We start from the raw sequence: 18,952 nt of genomic DNA on the forward strand, positions 1-18,952 counted from the left end.
TTGAAAATATAAATTAGTTGTCTCATGATTATCCTCACTGCTTTTAAAATTACATTCCTGAAAAATACTACATTTATTTATTTTCAATATGTCAAGCATATTTTTGATTTTTAGTGAATATTTACAACTACTAAGTAAATATGCATTTTAAGTTCATATTGCCAAGATTGAAGGATATGTATAAATGTGTGTACTGTAACCTGGGTCCAACTAACCTAGTTATGTTACTGTTTGCTGGTCATATTGATGAGATTATAGTTAGGCAGTCTGGATACCCTTTTCAGCAGAATTTCAGATGTAGGCTCTATCGTAGAATGTTAGAGCTGCTAGTAGAGGAGTTGGGTCATTCAGCTCAACCTCTTCATTTTACGGATGAGGCCTGGAGAGGCTGCAGCTTGTCTGGTCAGATTGCTAATTAATTCAAGAACTCAGACTAAGATCTTAAAATTCACTTACACCTTATGTGTTGGCTGTCTTTCTCCATTCTTCCGTTGCCACCCGTCCCTCTCCCTCTTGTCTCTGTTGCTTCAGGAATATTCCTTGCTACCCTTGCTGGGGGTGTTGAGAGTAGCCAAGGAAATCAGGGCAGTTTAGCCTGACCAGACCTCTATGCAAAGTCATCTCTGTGTGAAGTCATCTCCTTGTAAGGAGTTCTTTCTCCTCGGCAGCTGGCAGCTCTCTCCAGTAATCTACAAGGGAAGGGCCAGTGCCCTGCCTGCCTCATCACAAGGTGGTTCTGTCCCCTTCCCTAGAACTTCCATCCAGTCTTCCCATATTAAACACCCACTAAGGAAACAGCGAAGGTTTACACAGGCCTTTTGTTGTGGGTAAAGTAGATGTCAAATAGGAAGATGAGTTTTAACTAATGAGCCCTCTCCCTCCTATCATACAACATGGGCAAGGGATAACCTTCAAGGTCTTCAGTCTTGGTATGAGGATGTCCTTCTGTATCTTGCTCTTCCTTCCACATCTCTCGAGTCTTCCTCCTCAAGGCCCCTTCAGTTTTTGGTGTACCTACTTACCTTCTTGGGAAATTACATTCCTCCACTCAAAAGAAGTTTGAGCCCTGGATCCCTTCTTGTGTTAAGACTTGGCGAGATGCTGGTGGAGGCTTTTCTCTGCTGAATCTTTGACTGCCTGGAAAGAGGAAGGGTCAGGCTCTGGTTCTGGGAGTGGGATCAAGTCATTAAGAGTTCTGATTTTAGTTGATTCTCTTCACAGAAGAGAGCTGCATCCTAATTTCTAGCAAATAGAGATCATCATAGAGAATAGTAATTTGCTTTCAAAGATGACACAATCTAGCTTCACATGAGAAAAGCATGTCTTTCTTAACATCATTTTGACCCTTTTCCTTAGGAAATAATACCAGCATTATTGTACCGAGGAGTTTTTGTAAAAATTTCATGAATTTGCTTAAATTATAAGATTTTCACCCCTTCCCCTTACATTAGCCAAGAATGAGTTTGAGCCATTCTAGAAAACAGGCATCTACTCAAAATAAGTACTTTCTGTGATATCCAAACGTCTTCCTCAATTGAAGGGGAGGTGGGGGATGCCTTTTTCCCTACTTCCAACACGTACCTCAACAGTTACTTGGAGGGAGGTTACTCTAACTCTCAGATCCATAAATTACATACAGGTTATTTTTTACTTGCCACGGGCCACACATATGCTAGGTGCTGCAGATACAGTATTGGAGGAGTTATACATAGTTCTCACTAGAGATTGTATCCTTTGAGAGAACCCTATACTTAAACAAGAAATTCAGATTTAGTGTGATAACTAGTTTGATAGGAGAAGAGGAACTCCTCTTACGGTGTATCTTTTCTGCTGTATATCTTCAACATCTTTTCTATTGCATCTTCTTTTCCTTCAGCCTGCAAATATATTTCAGTTACTTTTTTAAAAAATGACTTCCCTTGATACTTTGTCCCCTCAAAATGTGTCCTTTCATGAACTTCAGAAGGGAAGAAAGAGTGGTTTATAATAGACTTCTGATCATCCACCCATCTCTAAACTCATTGTAATGTGACTCACCTTCCTATTGAAATTACTCTTAAAAGTCACCAAAATTCAGTCCTCATTTTCTCATTCCTTGTCTTATTTGATTCTATGTTATACTGAACCATCCCTCTTCCTCCTCATTCACTTTGTCATTCTTTCTTCCATTGACTTCATCGACAACAGTGTATTCAGTCTTTGTCATTTTCTCTGGTGCTTTTGCTCCTCCTCATTCCCATAAATAGATTATTCCCCAAGGATTTGTCTTTGGCAGTCTCCTCTCTTTTGCAGATCTCATTTCTTCAGCTGCAACTTTGGTGCCTAAGATTCTCAAATGAAAAACTTTGTGATATGTGAATACAGGATTGCTTTATTATTATTATTACTATTTTATAAATTTATTTTAAAAAATTTTTGGCTGAGTTGGGTCTTCGTTGCTGCGCACGGGCTTTCTCTAGTTGTGGCGAGCGGGGACTACTCTTCATTGCAGTGCGCGTGCTTCTCATTGCGGTGGCTTCTCTTGTTGCAGAGCATGAGCTCTAGGCACGCAGGCTTCAGTAGTTGTGGCATGTTGGCTCAGTAGTTGTGGCTCACGGGCTCTAGAGCGCAGGCTCAGTAGTTGTGGCGCACGGGCTTAGTTGCTCCATGGCATGTGGGATCTTCCCGGACCAGGGCTTGAATCCATGTCCCCTGCATTGGCAGGCAGATTCTTAACCACTGCGCCACCAAGGAAGTCCCAGGATTGCTTTATTATTAAGTATTGTTCCCCTATGCTGACTTCTCTCCTGAACTCTAACATCACATTTCTTAATGCTTGCCTAAGTCCTTTCTTCTCTATTCTTACTGCTGCTAATTTCATTTGGATTCACCTTAACTTCCCCTACTATTCTGAAGCCCACTGAGATTTTCCTCTTAATTCACTTTTTCCTCTAAATCCATTTTACACACTGCTTCCAGACCGCTCTTGAACAAAGTCCGATATGTCTTGCCCTGGTATTCAAGGCCTTTCATGATCTGACCTCAGCCTACTTTTTCAGCTTATTCCCTTTCACTTTATTCCCCATGTATCTCCCTGTGCTTCAGTCTGTACATAATATCTGTCTGTTAATATATCCGAAGGTGGTAATGTGTTCTTTTGTGTGCCAAAGACATATTATTGGTGGCCTATGTGCTTCGGAGATATTAACATCTTCAAATAAGGCCATTGTTGTATAATAACATGATAAAGGTAGAACATTGTTTCTACCTTTTAGAAACCAATCATCCAATAATGGCCATAGAGTGATTTTTTTTTTCCAGAAGCATTTTAAAATGCACAAAGATAGATACTAAGGTATTGTAAAGGGGAAAAGCTAGCATTTTGACAGTGCTCTGGAAATTTCCACAGTTAAGTCCTTTGTCATTTATCTTAGATTTTTATTTCTGTCCTGTGAAATACTTTTTTCTTTTCATTTAACTGACCATTATGTTTAATTTCAGGCTCTTGATGGTTTTTTTTTAGCAATCATGACAGATGGAAGCATAATATATGTGTCTGAGAGTGTAACTTCATTACTTGAACATTTACCAGTAAGTATAAAAATCCTGTGATCTTCTTCTTATTTAATGCCTATTCTAAACGTCCTGAAGCACTTAAGAAGTGGACCCCTCAGAGCAGTGCTGAACAATGGTTGGAGCGGGGATGAGACCTCTAAATATGTCTCTTGTTTTAGCATGGCTGTATTTTCTCAGGTCAGTCGTAACTCTAATCTATAGTGACTAAATATTCAACTACCACTTTATCTAACCTCTATTCTTCCTGCCCTCTTTATTCTAATGCTGAATTTTCAGTATTAACTTTTTAATCAGCGTGGTGAAGACGTTGCTTAATCACTGAAATTATCTTGAGAATAACTAAATTTCTACTGAGATATTTGTTGCAGCTAAATAATAATTTTCTCAAAAGAATGACTTATAAGAACATACTGAAAATAATAGATACAGAACTTTTGTGCTCTGTGGCTTGAGTTGATAACATTTTAGTGGCCATATTCAATTTGTTATTAATATGATCAAAAGGGTAGATAATTCGAAAATAATTATAATTTTGATTAGAATGGTGAATACCTGAATTATGTATTTGCTGTTTTACTTAACATATATTTATTGAACATCTGCTCTGCCAGGTGCTATGCTAGGTGCTCTGCTACAATTGACAGTTCTTATGAATTTAAAGTTTTTATTGAATATGTAATGTTCTTATCTAAGATGGTGTTACCCAGAAACTGGGTTCGCCTCTTGGTGGGTGCCAAGCCAATAGACCCAACCAAGCCAAAGATTGGGAGAAGGAAGGATTTATCATAACTCGCAGCAAGTAAGGAGAACACATTGGGGGGGGGGCCGGATCTTTCCCAAAGCAGAGTCTCCCCAGACAGCAAAATTGGGGAAGTTTTCAGCTAAGGGCACATGCATATTCATGAAGGGGCTTTAGCAGAGGAGAATTCAGCATAGAAGTGGGGCAAAGGTTGACAGAGTCCCAGCTTTACTTGACTGAAGTCAGAAAAGGTCAGCATCATCATTATATCCTCCACTTGGGGTGGGGGGCCTTGGTTCCTACAGCACTCAGATGTATTATTATGTATATCCTTTGAGAAGGAACTAGGACTCTGGTTTATCCCTGCACTATTGTTTGCCTGCCTTTTCTCTCTCCCTGCATTCCTTTGTTCCCTTCAGATCATTAAATACTGAGATCAGGGCAAGCATTGTGGCCAGGCTTAGATTACAAAATGGCTTCTCTTACGTCAAGAAAGCCATTCCTGGTTCTCTTTCTCCAGGGACCCCCTAACTTATCTGCTTACAGTGGGGCTTGTGGTGTAAATATTTTGAAGTTACTTATAAATTACTCTTAAAATGCCCATCTCTTGAAAATGTATAACAGTACAGAGTCAACTGTTCTATAAGGATCTCTTTCAAGAGATGTTGAAAAGCAGTATCTCCTTCCCTCTGATTACTCTGCTACTTTGTACTTTGTAAAGAGAATGGACTCTATACTTAAAAGGTCAGATTCGAAAAGGGTACTTTGTTTCTGAAAGCCAGGCAGTAAGTAATTTGCTAATTTCTTTGGGTCACACAGAAAATGACTTGGCTTTACTGCTTCTCTAGGGGCTTTCTTTACAAGTAAGCTCAAACAATAGGTGATCAGCCCAACATCTAAAAATTGTTTGGGAATAAACAGTGAGATTATAGCAACATGTAAGTAAACTACTATGGGCAGAGAAAAGGACAGAATTTTCTGGAGGACTTTTTTTTAAAAAATATTTACGTAGTGAAAAAAGCCAGGGAAAGAAATCCTCGATAGGATTAAGATATGACTAAGATAAGATTGACTAGTGCACTCTAATAAATAAAACAAAAGAATGTATATAACAAAACAGAAGCAGGCTCACAGATAAAGAAAACAAACTGGTGGTTACCAGTGGCGAGAAAGATGGGGGGAGGGGCGAGAGAAGGGTATGGGATTACCCCTACTACGTATAAAATAGATCAGCAACAAGAATATATTGTACAGCACAGGGAAATATAGCCATTATTTTGTAATAACTTTAAAGTGTAAATAACTTTTGTAATAACCTTGTAAAAACTTTTGTAGTAACTTTGGAGTGTAATCTATTAAAAAAATTGGATCACTATATTGTGCACCTGAAACTAATAGTACTATAAATCAACTATACTTCAATTTAAAAAAATAAGGTTAAGTAACTTGAATAAAGGTATAATTATATGCTTTTAAACCACAGACATTTTTATTGGATTTTCTTTCGGTTATGTATTTATAGAAACTATATAATCTTTAATTTAGTCATAGTCAGGGTATAATTTGCAATGTGGTCAGACTTTTTAAAAGCCTGCTTCTTGGGCACTTTCCCTGGACTTCATTGAGAATTAGATTCCTTTTCTCTGTGTTCTCACGTTACCTTATATGTACTGCCACCGTGACACTTAACAATGAATTGTAATTTTCTGTTTATTTTGATAATAATGGTAGATGTAAGCTTCCTAAGTGCAGGGACTTCATCTCTGTATCCACGTGTGCTGGCTGATTTCTCAGAGAGGCACTTAGGAATTATTGATTGAGTATAAGAAAGTGAGTAGATTATTTGATTGAGATGTTTTAAAAACTCCTTCCTAATGGCACGCTGGTGTTGGATCTTTAGTGAGGGAATATTTAATTGCATTTTGAAATAACAACATGTCTACCACAGATCTAGTTGGGATCCAAGTGTTTGATCATTAACATTCTCCCCTCAGTGAGAAACCTCGTCACCATTCCCTCCTGGATTTTTTTTTAAACTTTTAATTTTAGAACTATTTGTAGATTTATAGAAAAATCGAGAAGATAGTACAGAGAGTTCCCATAGGTCCCCTACCCAGTTTTCTCTGTTGGTAACATCTTCTGGATCTTTTTGATTGTTGTGCCAGCCAGAGCGTGTAGCAGGTGAACGTGTGGGCAGAGGAGGTCGCTGCTGATCCAGCAGACCCGTTTCGTTCCGTGCGGAGTTCATAGTAGCCTTTATTAAAACAGTTTTGTTTTTTTTTTACCGCTCTCCAGTTACGGTGGATACTTTCCTTCGCATCACTGACAATGTTGTATGTTATTTGAAGGTTTGAAAACAAAAACACAAGTGTGTTTTGAGAAAATGAAGTAATACTTGTTTAGGATCAAACACAGTAAGGAAAAAAGTATGTGATTTTCTGTTTTGGCTTGCCATTAATAATTAAACTGTAACAGATGCTAAACAAAAGGTTTAAAAGAATGGTGTGCCTTTCTTTGTATTTGAACATGCATACCTTTTGGTCTAAAATAGAATTTTGGCTCTTGCCCAGAGGCGGAGAAACATTAGCAAATCTCTAAATATAGGCTTTAGTGTTTATAATTCAGTTCTGTTGAGAAATTAAAATTTGCCATCTTAATCAGTGGTCAATGTGACTTAACATTTTTTAATTTAAATTTGACTGTAAAATTGCAAGACTGATTCTATAGGTCCTGCAAAAAATTTTTTCTTAACTTTGTCATGTCATACTTATGAAATTAATTTAGGTACATTTTAACCTATTTGTGGCTAATAATCAGGAAAGGAAATTTATGAATTTTTTTTTTTTCCTGGTGTGGCTTTCTACAACAAAATTATGGGGTCATACCACCTCCATGCCGGAAGGGATTTTAGACATCCTTAGCCCCAGCCCCTTTATGTTTGTTAGAAGCATACATGAAACCCAGAGAAATTGGTCTTAATTGTACAATTTAGTGGAAGTGCCAAGACATAAAGTTGGGTCTCTTTACCAGGAACTTAAAATTTGTAAAATTTTAAAATTTAAGATTGTTTTCCTCAAACTTGCTTAAATGTGTTCCTGAGAAGAGAGTATATTAAATTTGTTACCATGTAATATAGGGAGGAAGATTCACCATGTTACAGCCTAACAGAGTCCAGGACTAAAAGTGCCACTATTAAGATACTGTATGAGCGTTTCATTTTCTACTCTTCTTAACTTGGTAATTTTGAACTATAAACACAAGAATGTGCTAAGAAAGTCAGTACCATCTTTGGTGTAAATGCAGTATGCAGAAATAACAATTTAGAATTTTTTTCAATAGTTATATGATTATTGGCGAATAAATATTTTTAATAAGAAAACAAATATTTGAAATAAGCAAGTAAAGCTTACTTGATAGGACCAGAATCTCTGTTCCTTATGCCTGTGTATAAGGAACATAGTTGTTTAAAAATATGTTATATCCAACATATACCTGACATTTTTTTGGAGGAGCTTTCAGTCCCTTTTGAGCAGCTACTCTCTATAGCAGTTATTTGTCAGTTTTCTCACTGAGGAAAAGATAATTGATGATAGTTAATAATGTCCACTGAATGGTTGCATTGACCTAATGTAAAGAAAACAGCCTGTTGATTTATATCATATGGCAATCAGCAGGATTTACATTTCTTCTTCATGAAAATAATTGAGGGAGACAGAAGGATCCAGATAGCTGTCACTTCCTTCTCTTTCCTTTGAATTGTGCTTGGGAACTGAGTGGATGGTATGGCAACATCAAGTATGATCAACTTCATTTAGAGATTGGAAGTGTAATGGTTAATGGAAAATCACACATCAGTTAGTTGCCGGCTAAGTCTGATACTTCAGTTTATCAAGTGTCTGGGGAAGCAGAATGGTGGAGAAGTAGTGCTTGTGATTATACCACTCTGTATACTAGATAGTCATATTATTTTCTCTATGCATATGAGACAGCCTATAGATTTATAGATAAAAAAGCAAGGGTGACAAACGTCAGATCATAATTTACTGAAATAGTGGAAGAAATGTCAGTAAAAGTAAATAATTGTAGGAAACTGTAATCATCTCCAAAATGAGTTTTAGTTCTACAAATAGGTATCTTATTTTTCTGTCAAGACTATTTTTTACATTAATGTCAATGCCTATATTTTAATACTTTATTTTATGAATAAAAGGCAATTTTTTAGCCTTTTTTGTTGTTCATGCCTTAATTTTTTCTTTATTCCTTCTGTTCTAGAGACTTTTCAGACATTCAGAAAAATTCCTTGTTAAAATGCAGATATATTTTTGGTGTGGTTACCCCTTAAGGCTTATCAAGTAACTCCTTAATTCAAAATAATTTACTGCACTAATAACCGTTATGTGCAAAGCTCAGTGTTATTGTGTCTTGATTTGAAGGATAGGAGATAAAGGTGTAAGAAATAGGGCCCTTTAATTCACCCACAGAGCGGTAGGACATAGAGATTAAAATATAATTAAATATTTTTGATGAGAAATGAAGGATATGAGTAGTAATTACTAAAGGAACTTTATTATTTTTACTGTGGATTATGCAGTTAAGGGACATATTTTTGAAGAAAATAATTTGAACTGGTCTTTGCAAGATGGAAGGGTACAAACATGTGGTGAGAGAGGGGAAAGATACTCCACTTCATGAGGTGGACCTTGAAGGCTAGAGAAGATACAGAAGGAAGAGTGTAAATGTATGGCTTGTACAAGAGTGGTAAACACCCCTTTTCCCACCTCTTATCATTCCCAGTGGCTGTTTTTTGTTACTGTTTGAAGTTTTTTTCGTTTTGTTTTTAACAATCTTTACAGTGTTTGAAATACAAACAAAAGTGAAATTTCTTAGTGGAACCCTTAGCCCGCTTTCACAACTCCTTTTCACTTCCCTTGCCCTCCATGCCTACCTCCATAGTCACCACTTCAGTAACCCCAGGATTCCACAGGGCAGTTTGAAAATGTAGAGAAGCCGGGTAGACTGCATGGGATTTGGCAGGAAATGTGAAGTCACTAAAGTTTTGTTGTCGATGGTTCTTACGGACGGGCACTGTCCTATTCACTTTTGATTCCACAGCCATGGCGCATTGTAGGCCACCTGATGCTTGTCAAATTACTGTTGATTAAAGCCGTATTTTAGCAAGGATTATAATGCTCAACACATAACTTGCCTTTTTTGGGGAAGAGAGTGGTTATCTTAAAGCATGGCTTTTTGACAGTGGGGTACAGGGTAGATGGCTGGAAAAGATGAAATAAAAAAGAAAGGACACATTGGACAACTGAAATGACACCAAAGTCAAGTCTCCTCTTCACGTAGCCTGTGGCCACTCCTGTGGCCCTTTATTGCAGTGTACACCACCATAACTTACCAGAGTTTGGGATGTATGGTAAGGCTACATCTGGTAGCCTAAGATTCTTCTAATCAACTTTCTTAGTCCTGTTATATTTTACATGTTCAAATTTGAAACTCACCTTTGCAAATAACTTATCAGACTTTCAAAGGTCATATTGATCATGAATCTGATGACACTAGTCTCAGAGGCAATGAGGTCATGTTGACCTCTTTCACCTTCTCAGTCTTGTTTTTTGAGTTGTGCTCTGTAACGTGACATTTGTCAGTTTTTACAGATAATTAAACATTAACCATATGCTCATCTGATGTTTTAAGAGTGATTATGTACTTTTAAAATAAATGTCTCTTGAATCACTATAATTATTTAATTTTTAAAAATTTCTTTTTCAGTCAGATCTTGTGGATCAAAGTATATTTAATTTTATCCCAGAGGGGGAACATTCAGAAGTTTATAAAATCCTCTCTACGCATCTGCTGGAAAGTGATTCATTAACCCCTGAATATTTAAAATGTAAGTAGTAGTTCTTAAGCAAAAAGTTAAACAGATTTGGTTGCGTTATCCTTTACTTTTGTAATTTTGTGACAAACCCAGGTATGTTTAACCAAATTAACACATGGCATTGTTCCAAATGCCTTATTAGATCCTTTTTAAATATTAACATATGATGGAATTATGACCATATTAGAAGTCTGAACTCTTCCAGAATACATTGAAATCTCATCTTCTTGTTATAATATGCCATAAAACTGTATTTTACACAAAAATGGAACTTGCAGTATATTCTTTTTAATTTTTATATAAAATCTTACTGTGTTTAATGAGAGAAAATGAAACATTCTCATTTTCACCATCACTAACCAATTGAACACTGAAACTATGGGGCAAGACTTCTATATTTAAAAAAATTATTTAATAAAGGAAATTGTTTGCTTTATTAATTAAACAGAATTAAACAGTAATTTATTGGATGTGTCTAGTGTGCCAGACATTTGTGTGCTATATCATAAAAGTGCCAAGAATAGGGAAAAATAGTCCCTGCCTTTAATAAGTATAAAATACCATGGTATAATCTGACTTTTCTCCTAGATTCACTGGACAAATTAATTTGACCAGAATACCTCATTTTCTTGCATAAATTATCCTGTGTAAAATCTGAAATCATTACAGCACTACATTTGGCCATTAGTGATTAGATGTCTTCTACTTTTTCCATGATTTTTAAGTTTTGACTTTTCCGGTAATACTGACATTAATCATTTTAAAGGTTCTTTATATTTTGAATCTTCAAATTCTGTAGAACACTAACCGTTCAAGAATTGAGATACACATACACACACAGACACACACACACACGTGTAAATATGTGTGAACATACATCTTTGATAAGATAGCCTGTCAGAAGGAGTTGAGAAGAAGAAAAACCGGAGACCAGGAGAATCCATTTGAAGCCTATTTATAATTGTTTAAAAATCAAGTTCCTATGACATTGACCAAAGGACTAGTCTTTCACCTAGGAGAAAGATTTGGGTTGGATATAATGATGTAGAGGCCAGTTATAGGCCTGTAAACTGTATTTGAAGCCATGGATTGAATGACATTGCTTGAGGTAAATATATAGAATAAGGAGAGAAAAATTAGAAAGATGGAACCCTGGGCCATGGCGAGAGGTGGACAGAAGAGGAGTCTGCTTTAGAGACCTTCACAAGGGCAACATTGTCTGGAGAACTGGACGAAAGCCTTTGGCAGAAATACAGACCTTAGGCTTCTGTATCAGGCAAGAATACTTTTTTTTTTAAATTAATTAATTAATTTGTTTATTTATTTTTGGCTGCGTTGGGTCTTCGTTGCTGCTCACGGGCTTCCTCTAGTTGTGGTGAGCGGGGGGCTACCCTTCATTGCGGTGTGCGGGCTTCTCATCGTGGTGGCTTCTCTTGTTGCGGAACACAGGCTCTAGGCGCATGGGCTCAGTAGTTGTGGCACGTGAGCTCAGTAGTTGTGGCTTGCGGACACTAGAGCAGAGGCTCAGTAGTTGTGGCGCACGGGCTTAGTTGCTCCGAGACATGTGGGATCTTCCCGGACCAGGGCTCGAACCCGTGTCCCCTGCATTGGCAGGCGGATTCTTAACCACTGTGCCACCAGGGAAGTCCCCAAAAATACTTTGTAATAGAGAAAAGCCTTAATTAAATGACTTGCAGACCTCCTGCTTAAAGAACTGATATACAAAAAAAGTTATTTCTTTTTTTGTATATGAAAAGGATGTTTCATGTCAAAGGAGTAAACGAGATGTAAAACAGAGGGTAAATTGCTTGGAAACTTCAGGATTCTGTAAATATGCCATTTGGGTCATAATGAAGGTGAGGTAGTACAGGTGATGTGATCTGTGTCTAGAGAAGGAAACAGGGCCTAATGTTTCATCCTAAACAGTTTGGTTTTTATTTTTTAACGTAGTGAGAAGCCAGTGCAAGGGGATTTGGGTGGTTTTGTGGTCTGAAAAGGAAGTCTCTCAGGTGAAAAATTTTGAAAAATAACAAGAGTGGAGATTAAAAGGATAGCAGTAGAAGTAAGGATGGAGAGGAAAGCATGCATTCGATCGTTGAGTGCATAAACTCAGTAGGACTTGATGTTAGGCACAGGTGTCCAAACAGCTAGGGATCATCAGTGGGGAGGGTTTTAGGAAGAGTGTAGTTAGAGTTTGAACCTGTTGAGTTTGATGATAAACCCATTCATGATAATAACAGAAGAGTATGTGTTTGACGCTGTGAGTGAAGAGAGGTGTTATTACTCCTTGAGTGCTGAAATAATAATAATGAAAGTGATGTTAGTCTTAGAGTAACAGGCAAGGGTGACTCTGAGTGGGAAGAGTGTGGGGGCATGGAGAATCCATTTTTGCAGTTACCCAGATGCAGGGTAGTGTACGTCTGTCCCAAGCTGGTGGTACTGGGTGCTCATTTGGAAAAAATGACTCATGAGAGCTTCCTTGGTGAAATGAACAGCACATCCCGTGACAGATTAGTTTGGGAACTGGTGATAGGACGAGAAGAGACCAAATTGATATGATTTCTAACTAAGGAGATAAGCATACATACATAGGACGAAGGGGAAGGACAGCTGGCTTAGGAAGAAAGGGGGATAAATTCACTTTCAAATATTTTGAGTTTCAGTTACTGATGAGACAATCAGGTAGAGATGTTCTGAAATCAAATAGTGATATGAGACTTGGTCTTATATAAAATGTTAGAGTTGGGGAGAGAGATTTAGGAGTAAATAAGTTTGTCAATGCTGGTAAGTTTGTAAAGGATAATAGATTACAATCAAAAGAACTTTTGTGATGCCCATAGTTTGAAGACTGATTAGCAGAAGAGGTAGAAATAGTCAGTAAGGTAGGAAGGTAAGTTTCATACTATGGGAATGAAAATATGTGAATTTTAAGAAGAGGTAGAAACAATGAGGAAAGACCATTGAGCTTAATACAGACGTGGGTGATTTTTAGAAGAGCAGTTTCTATAGAGGTGTGAGGGCAAAAGCCACAATGCATAAAGTTAAGGGAGGTGAACATATGGAAACTAGAGCACATATTGAAAAGGAAGGAGATCTGTGTTACTAAAAAGAGTAGCATGAAAAACTCTTTATATGTTTGAGATGGAAAGACCTGAACAAATTTAAAAGTAGAAAGTAAGGACCCAAAGAGGAACATGTATGGATGTTAAAGGAATAAATACCGTGGTGTGGCCCTGGTTCTAGAGAAGGAAGAGAGGAAAGACTGTTCAAGGTAGAGATAGAAGTATTAGCTTTGGAATAGGAAGCAAAACCTTTCTTTGAAATTAGAGTGAAGAATGAGAAGGAAGGACAAATAAAAATGGAGGAACATGGAGTGGCTTGTATCAGAAGATCTGTTTTCTTTATTAAGGACAAGGTGAGATCATCTAAAGAAACTCTGCTTTTATGGACTAAACAAAATGTCATTGAGGACCTCTGTTGGAGGAAATAATGATTGTAGACTTATACAACTGTTATAATCTTACTTTGTGTGATATTCATTATGATAAATCACAAATATGTCATATTTTTTCTCTTATTTCAGCAAAAAATCAGTTAGAATTTTGTTGTCATATGCTTCGAGGAACAATAGACCCAAAGGAGCCATCTACTTATGAATATGTGAAATTTATAGGAAATTTCAAATCTTTAAACAGTGGTAAGTTAAAATGCTTCTTTTGCAATGTAATTTCACTTGGTATTCTTTTAAGCTCTTAAGGACAGATGTTTGAATATCAGTAAAAACTAGATTTTACTGGAGTAACTGTTGATACTTATTTCCTTATTGTTTTAGTATCCACTTCAGCACACAATGGTTTTGAAGGAACAATACAACGCACACACAGGCCTTCTTATGAAGATAGAGTTTGTTTTGTAGCTACTGTCAGATTAGCTACACCTCAGTTCATCAAGGTATGTTTCTAATTTTATTTCGCAAAGGGGTTTCACTTTATATTATGAGAATTGTCTGTGTAATTTTTTTGTTGTTTCCAGATACTTCCTGTATGCATTGAAGTGGTAGTGGCCATGAGACATTAAATATACATGATCATGATATTTTTGAAGCAAATAATGAGTTACCAAGGCACTCATTAAATTATATAACTAGTTTTTAAACGTATACCCTTTGTAGTTAACCAGTGGTTATGTTTCACCATTGTCCTGCTTTTGTGCAAAATTTTAAGATGCTTTTTTTGTATGGTTCACAACTACATTAAAGGGGAAAAGCCAAAACTCTAGGTAGATTTAAAAGATTGGTTTTGAAATTTTCTTTTGAAATACACAAGTGGCTTTTTACTGCCTTTCATGTACCTTTTCAGTTTTGAAATTCAGTTAAATAATTTATTTTTATATCCTGGGCCCAGGAAGCAGATGATTAGTAGGGAAGTGGGAAAATCAAAGACTTCAATCACTGGAAAGTGGCTGGAAATAAGCCAGGCTAAGATTTTAAATTTAGAGAAACACCATATTATAGGACAAAGTACTGAATTAGCAGTTAGAGGATCTTGAACCAGTCTCGCTCTGCTTGTTTTGATCTTAATAGCAGTGGCTAAAATGTTTATTGAGTGCTTACCACATGCTGTATACTTTACATGCGTTATCTCATTTAATTCTTAAAAATGCTGGTATGATCACCATTTTATATTTAAGGAAACTGTGGCCTTAGGGAAGTTAAGTTACTTGCCCAAAGTCACAGCTATTAAGCAGTAGAACTGAGATTGATTCTAATTCTTTTTCTCTCAAAGCCCAAACTCTTAATCACTGCACTGTGCTACAGAAGGTTATTCAAGGACACAGAGGCAGGTTGGAATACATTGTTGAGTATGACTAGAGTCTAGGGTTACTGTGTGTGGAGGAGCGGATACGGATGGTGAGAGATGATGTTAGAAAAGTAAGCAGATGCCGGCAATGATATGTGCTTCTTTCTTTGTTGTTTGTTTCTCCTTGCTGAAGAGTGTAGATTTTATCCTGATGGAATGAGCAACCATTAAGGTTTTTAAGCAGGGAAGTTATACAATCATATTTGAGTATTTATAAGGTAATTGTGGCCAGAATAGAAGATGAGTTGAAGGACAGGGAGACTTGTTTGGGGAGACACTTTGGCAATAGTGTGAGCCAATGATGGCAAGGGTCTAGAGTCTAAACTACGACCCTGAAGATGGATGGGCTTGAACAGATTTCTTAAAAACTTAGAAGGTGAAATTGAAAGGATTTAGTAGTGGCCATTTAGATGGTGAATGGTGAAAATGAGTGTATTGTGACTATCAGATTTCTAGACTTAATGGCATAACACAGGTATGCCTCTGTTAATGAGATGGAACATTGTGTAACTGGGTATGAGGAGTAAAGCAGTTAGTTTATTTTAGGACACGTTGAGTTTGTGATGTGCAGGAACATCCAGACAGAAATACAGAGCTCTAATTCAGGAGAGAGATCTGAATTCAGAATTAGGGTTTATAGGCATGTGAGTGAGTAGAGAAATGTGTCGAGTGAGAAGTACTCCCCCAGAAGCCTGCATCTATTTATTGCCATATTCCTTGGTACTAGAAAATAAAAATGTATTTAAAAAAGTGTTTAGGGAAAAGTTAGCTAAGAATGACTTTTACAGCTAACAATGTTTGGGACTGTGCTAAGGACACAGAAAAGTATTTCTAAATTTTAATTATTAATTTATTTGTAGGAAATGTGCACTGTTGAAGAACCTAATGAAGAGTTTACATCTAGACATAGTTTAGAATGGAAGTTTCTATTTCTAGATCACAGGTAACTCCCATTTTTCAATTCTATAAAAAGATAATAATCATATTATAATTCTTGAAATTAATGGATTTCAAGGACAAACTTTTTCTCATCAGGACGCTCAAACTCATTATCCATTATTTAAAAAATAAAGGTTCCTCCCAAAATTGATTTCTAGTTGAGTATTTTTTATTATGGAAAAATTCATAATATTGGTTGTTTTATATGTAATTTAGGGCACCACCCATAATAGGATATTTGCCATTCGAAGTTCTGGGAACATCAGGCTATGATTACTATCATGTGGATGACCTAGAAAATTTGGCAAAATGTCATGAGCACTGTAAGTAGATTTTAATATTTCTGGTGATAATTTTTAATCTGTAAGTAACTATCATATTAATAGAAGGTGGTGAAATACCAACTTAGAACCATTTTTGTATTTTTGAAATATATTGGAAATTTTTTCTTTGTATATATAACTAATTCCAATAGGAATCCTAGATCAAGTCTAAATTAAACTTCTTCCCATTTTACATATTTCAGTCTATAGTAGTAAGTACAGTTTTATAATATGGCATCTAATAAACCTTGTTTTGAAGTGTATAAGCTCTACATCTAGAGTAGAAGTAGATTCGTTTGAAAATTGTAGTAGTATGTCAAAATATTAGAACACTATTTCATAAATTTTGATATCCAGGCCCAGGAGGTAGGGACACATTTATAGAATCTCTTTTAGAAAACTCATAGTGAAAGAGGGAAGAGATATGGGAACATATGTATATGTATAACTGATTCACTTTGTTATAAAGCAGAAACTAACACACCATTGTAAAGCAATTATACTCCGATAAAGATGTTAAAAAAAAAAGAAAACTCATAGTGAGTGCTTCATTAATGTTACCTGCCATTGTTATATTAGCAGAAGGAACATTATCATCGCATTTTTTGCCCTGTTCTAAACAATTTACGTACATTATTCTCTATTATTCATCATCACAGTTGTAGAAAGTAGGTACTATTATTATCTCCACAAGTAAACTGAGACGCAGAAAGGCTAACTAATTTACTCACAAGCCCATAACTCATTGGTGGCAGAGACAGGATTAGAGTCTAGCCCTACCCCTTTACCATGTGCTATTCATTCCTTGTTTCAGAAGTTTGTTTTTAATAGGTTTTATTTGCTTCTCTGATCCTCCTCTCCAAATACTTCCCTCTTGAGTGTCCTCTAAATTAGATATTTAAGATACTTTCATAATTTCTTAGGCTGGTCTCATAAACCTCTCTCTATGAAATTAAAGCATGTTATATAATATCATCAGCTATATGGAAGATTTTCAGAGTAAAGTCACTTCACAAAAGAAACATTCCTCACTTCAAGTGATAATGGGCACTAAGCTCCATGATGTATTAAAAATATCTGACACCTCTATTAGCTAGGTGGGTAATTTTGGACAAGCAGTTTCAAGTATGTAGAACTTGGTTTCCTCATTAATAGAGCAAGCGATTCCTGTCCAGCATTTCCTAAGGTTTCTTGCATGAATGCCAGTCTATTAAAAATGAATTTTATGGTCAAGGAAAACTAGGTAACAGCTTATAATCAATCCCCATCTTCCCACCACCAGAATCTTGACATATATTAGCATACTCAAGGCTTTGAGAAGACCTATTTAACAAATTTTCCCAAGTTAATTTAACCACAAAACCCATTTTTTGCTTAATATCATTAAAAGGCTTCCGAACTTACAATCTACAGAGAATGTTTTGGGAAATACTGTATTGTCAGTTACTTTAAATGATTAAGTTTTTCTGATTTTGGTTAGTTAAGGTTTAGAATTAAATGCCTCAAAGATGCTGTACTTGTGGGGGCCGGGAGGGTGGGTGGAGCTCAGGTGTGATTACTTATTGCTGTTGCCCTCAGTATGTCTTAGCAGGAGAAAGTCAGTATGTGAATAATTTATTCTTGAGTATTTGGAAATTTGTTGTATGTGAAAAAGTATCTAAGATCAGCTGTAAATTGGGCACTGTGGAAGATATGCTAATTGCTATCTCTACAGAATAGCATTTTCTTATAATTGATGTACTATATGTTATTGAAAAGCCAGAAGAAGAATTATATAGAGAGATATAAATGTGGGTGATACCTTTGGCTAAAAATCTAATAATATGAATCAAAACATATTTCTTTTCTTCTTAGTAATGCAATATGGGAAAGGCAAATCATGTTACTATAGGTTCCTGACCAAAGGACAACAGTGGATTTGGCTTCAAACTCATTATTATATCACTTATCATCAGTGGAATTCAAGGCCAGAGTTCATTGTTTGTACTCACACCGTAGTAAGGTAATAATTCTTTTTACAGAATTTCTGAATATAGAAACATCCATAATGATTCTGGAATGTAATTTTATGTATAACTTATTAATGAAATACAAAGTGATTTTTTCACCATTTTGGATATATATTTCAATTTATTATTACATTTACTTATAGGCATTATATAGAAAGAAATACAGTACAGATATATAGAGATATATAATTCTTGACATAAATTTTATGGTTTAGAGCAGATATTGTAACTGTCTTTTATATACCACAGTCAGTCATGTAAAAGGAGAACTGGAGTAGATAAAGCATACTCTTCCTTTATTTAATTCGTCTTAATTTAAGTTCTGTGTGGTTATGGATCATTTACAGTAGCACATAAAACTTTTGAGATATGTAGAAAAATGGAATTTGAATTAAGATATACACTGCATGTATATATGTTTTAGGTTTTTGTGGTGCATAGAAAAGAGTCTGGAATTTGTGATGAACAAGTAAGACACATAACAAACACTGAATGGGTACACCTCTGCAGTATTTTAAATGAATGATCAAACAGTGAAATTCTATTTTTTACCATTTGTAGTTATGCAGAAGTTAGGGCTGAAAGACGACGAGAACTTGGCATTGAAGAGTCTCTTCCGGAGACAGCTGCTGACAAAGTAT

The 18,952-nt window shown here is 36.1% G+C and overlaps 1 protein-coding gene and 1 long non-coding RNA gene across 3 annotated transcripts in view; one reads left to right on the forward strand and one right to left on the reverse strand.

Annotated features, from left to right (window-relative positions):
• The window catches only part of LOC309662098, a 306,967-nt gene that overhangs the window by 76,890 nt on the left and 211,125 nt on the right, over positions 1 to 18,952 (reverse strand). The gene's annotated exons all lie outside the window — the stretch shown is intronic.
• The window catches only part of CLOCK (clock circadian regulator), a 67,144-nt gene that overhangs the window by 18,659 nt on the left and 29,533 nt on the right, over positions 1 to 18,952 (forward strand). For both annotated transcript variants that reach the window (XM_082464477.1, XM_082464478.1), the window contains exons 6-13: positions 3,481 to 3,570; positions 10,073 to 10,193; positions 13,765 to 13,878; positions 14,014 to 14,132; positions 15,901 to 15,983; positions 16,196 to 16,302; positions 18,157 to 18,304; positions 18,873 to 18,948. In XM_082464477.1, coding sequence (XP_082320603.1) covers positions 3,481 to 3,570; positions 10,073 to 10,193; positions 13,765 to 13,878; positions 14,014 to 14,132; positions 15,901 to 15,983; positions 16,196 to 16,302; positions 18,157 to 18,304; positions 18,873 to 18,948 — 858 coding nt within the window. The remainder of the gene's footprint in view (positions 1 to 3,480; positions 3,571 to 10,072; positions 10,194 to 13,764; positions 13,879 to 14,013; positions 14,133 to 15,900; positions 15,984 to 16,195; positions 16,303 to 18,156; positions 18,305 to 18,872; positions 18,949 to 18,952) is intronic.

This window comes from Balaenoptera physalus (assembly GCF_965194825.1).
Source record: "Balaenoptera physalus genome assembly, chromosome: 5".
Lineage (NCBI taxonomy): Eukaryota > Metazoa > Chordata > Mammalia > Artiodactyla > Balaenopteridae > Balaenoptera > Balaenoptera physalus.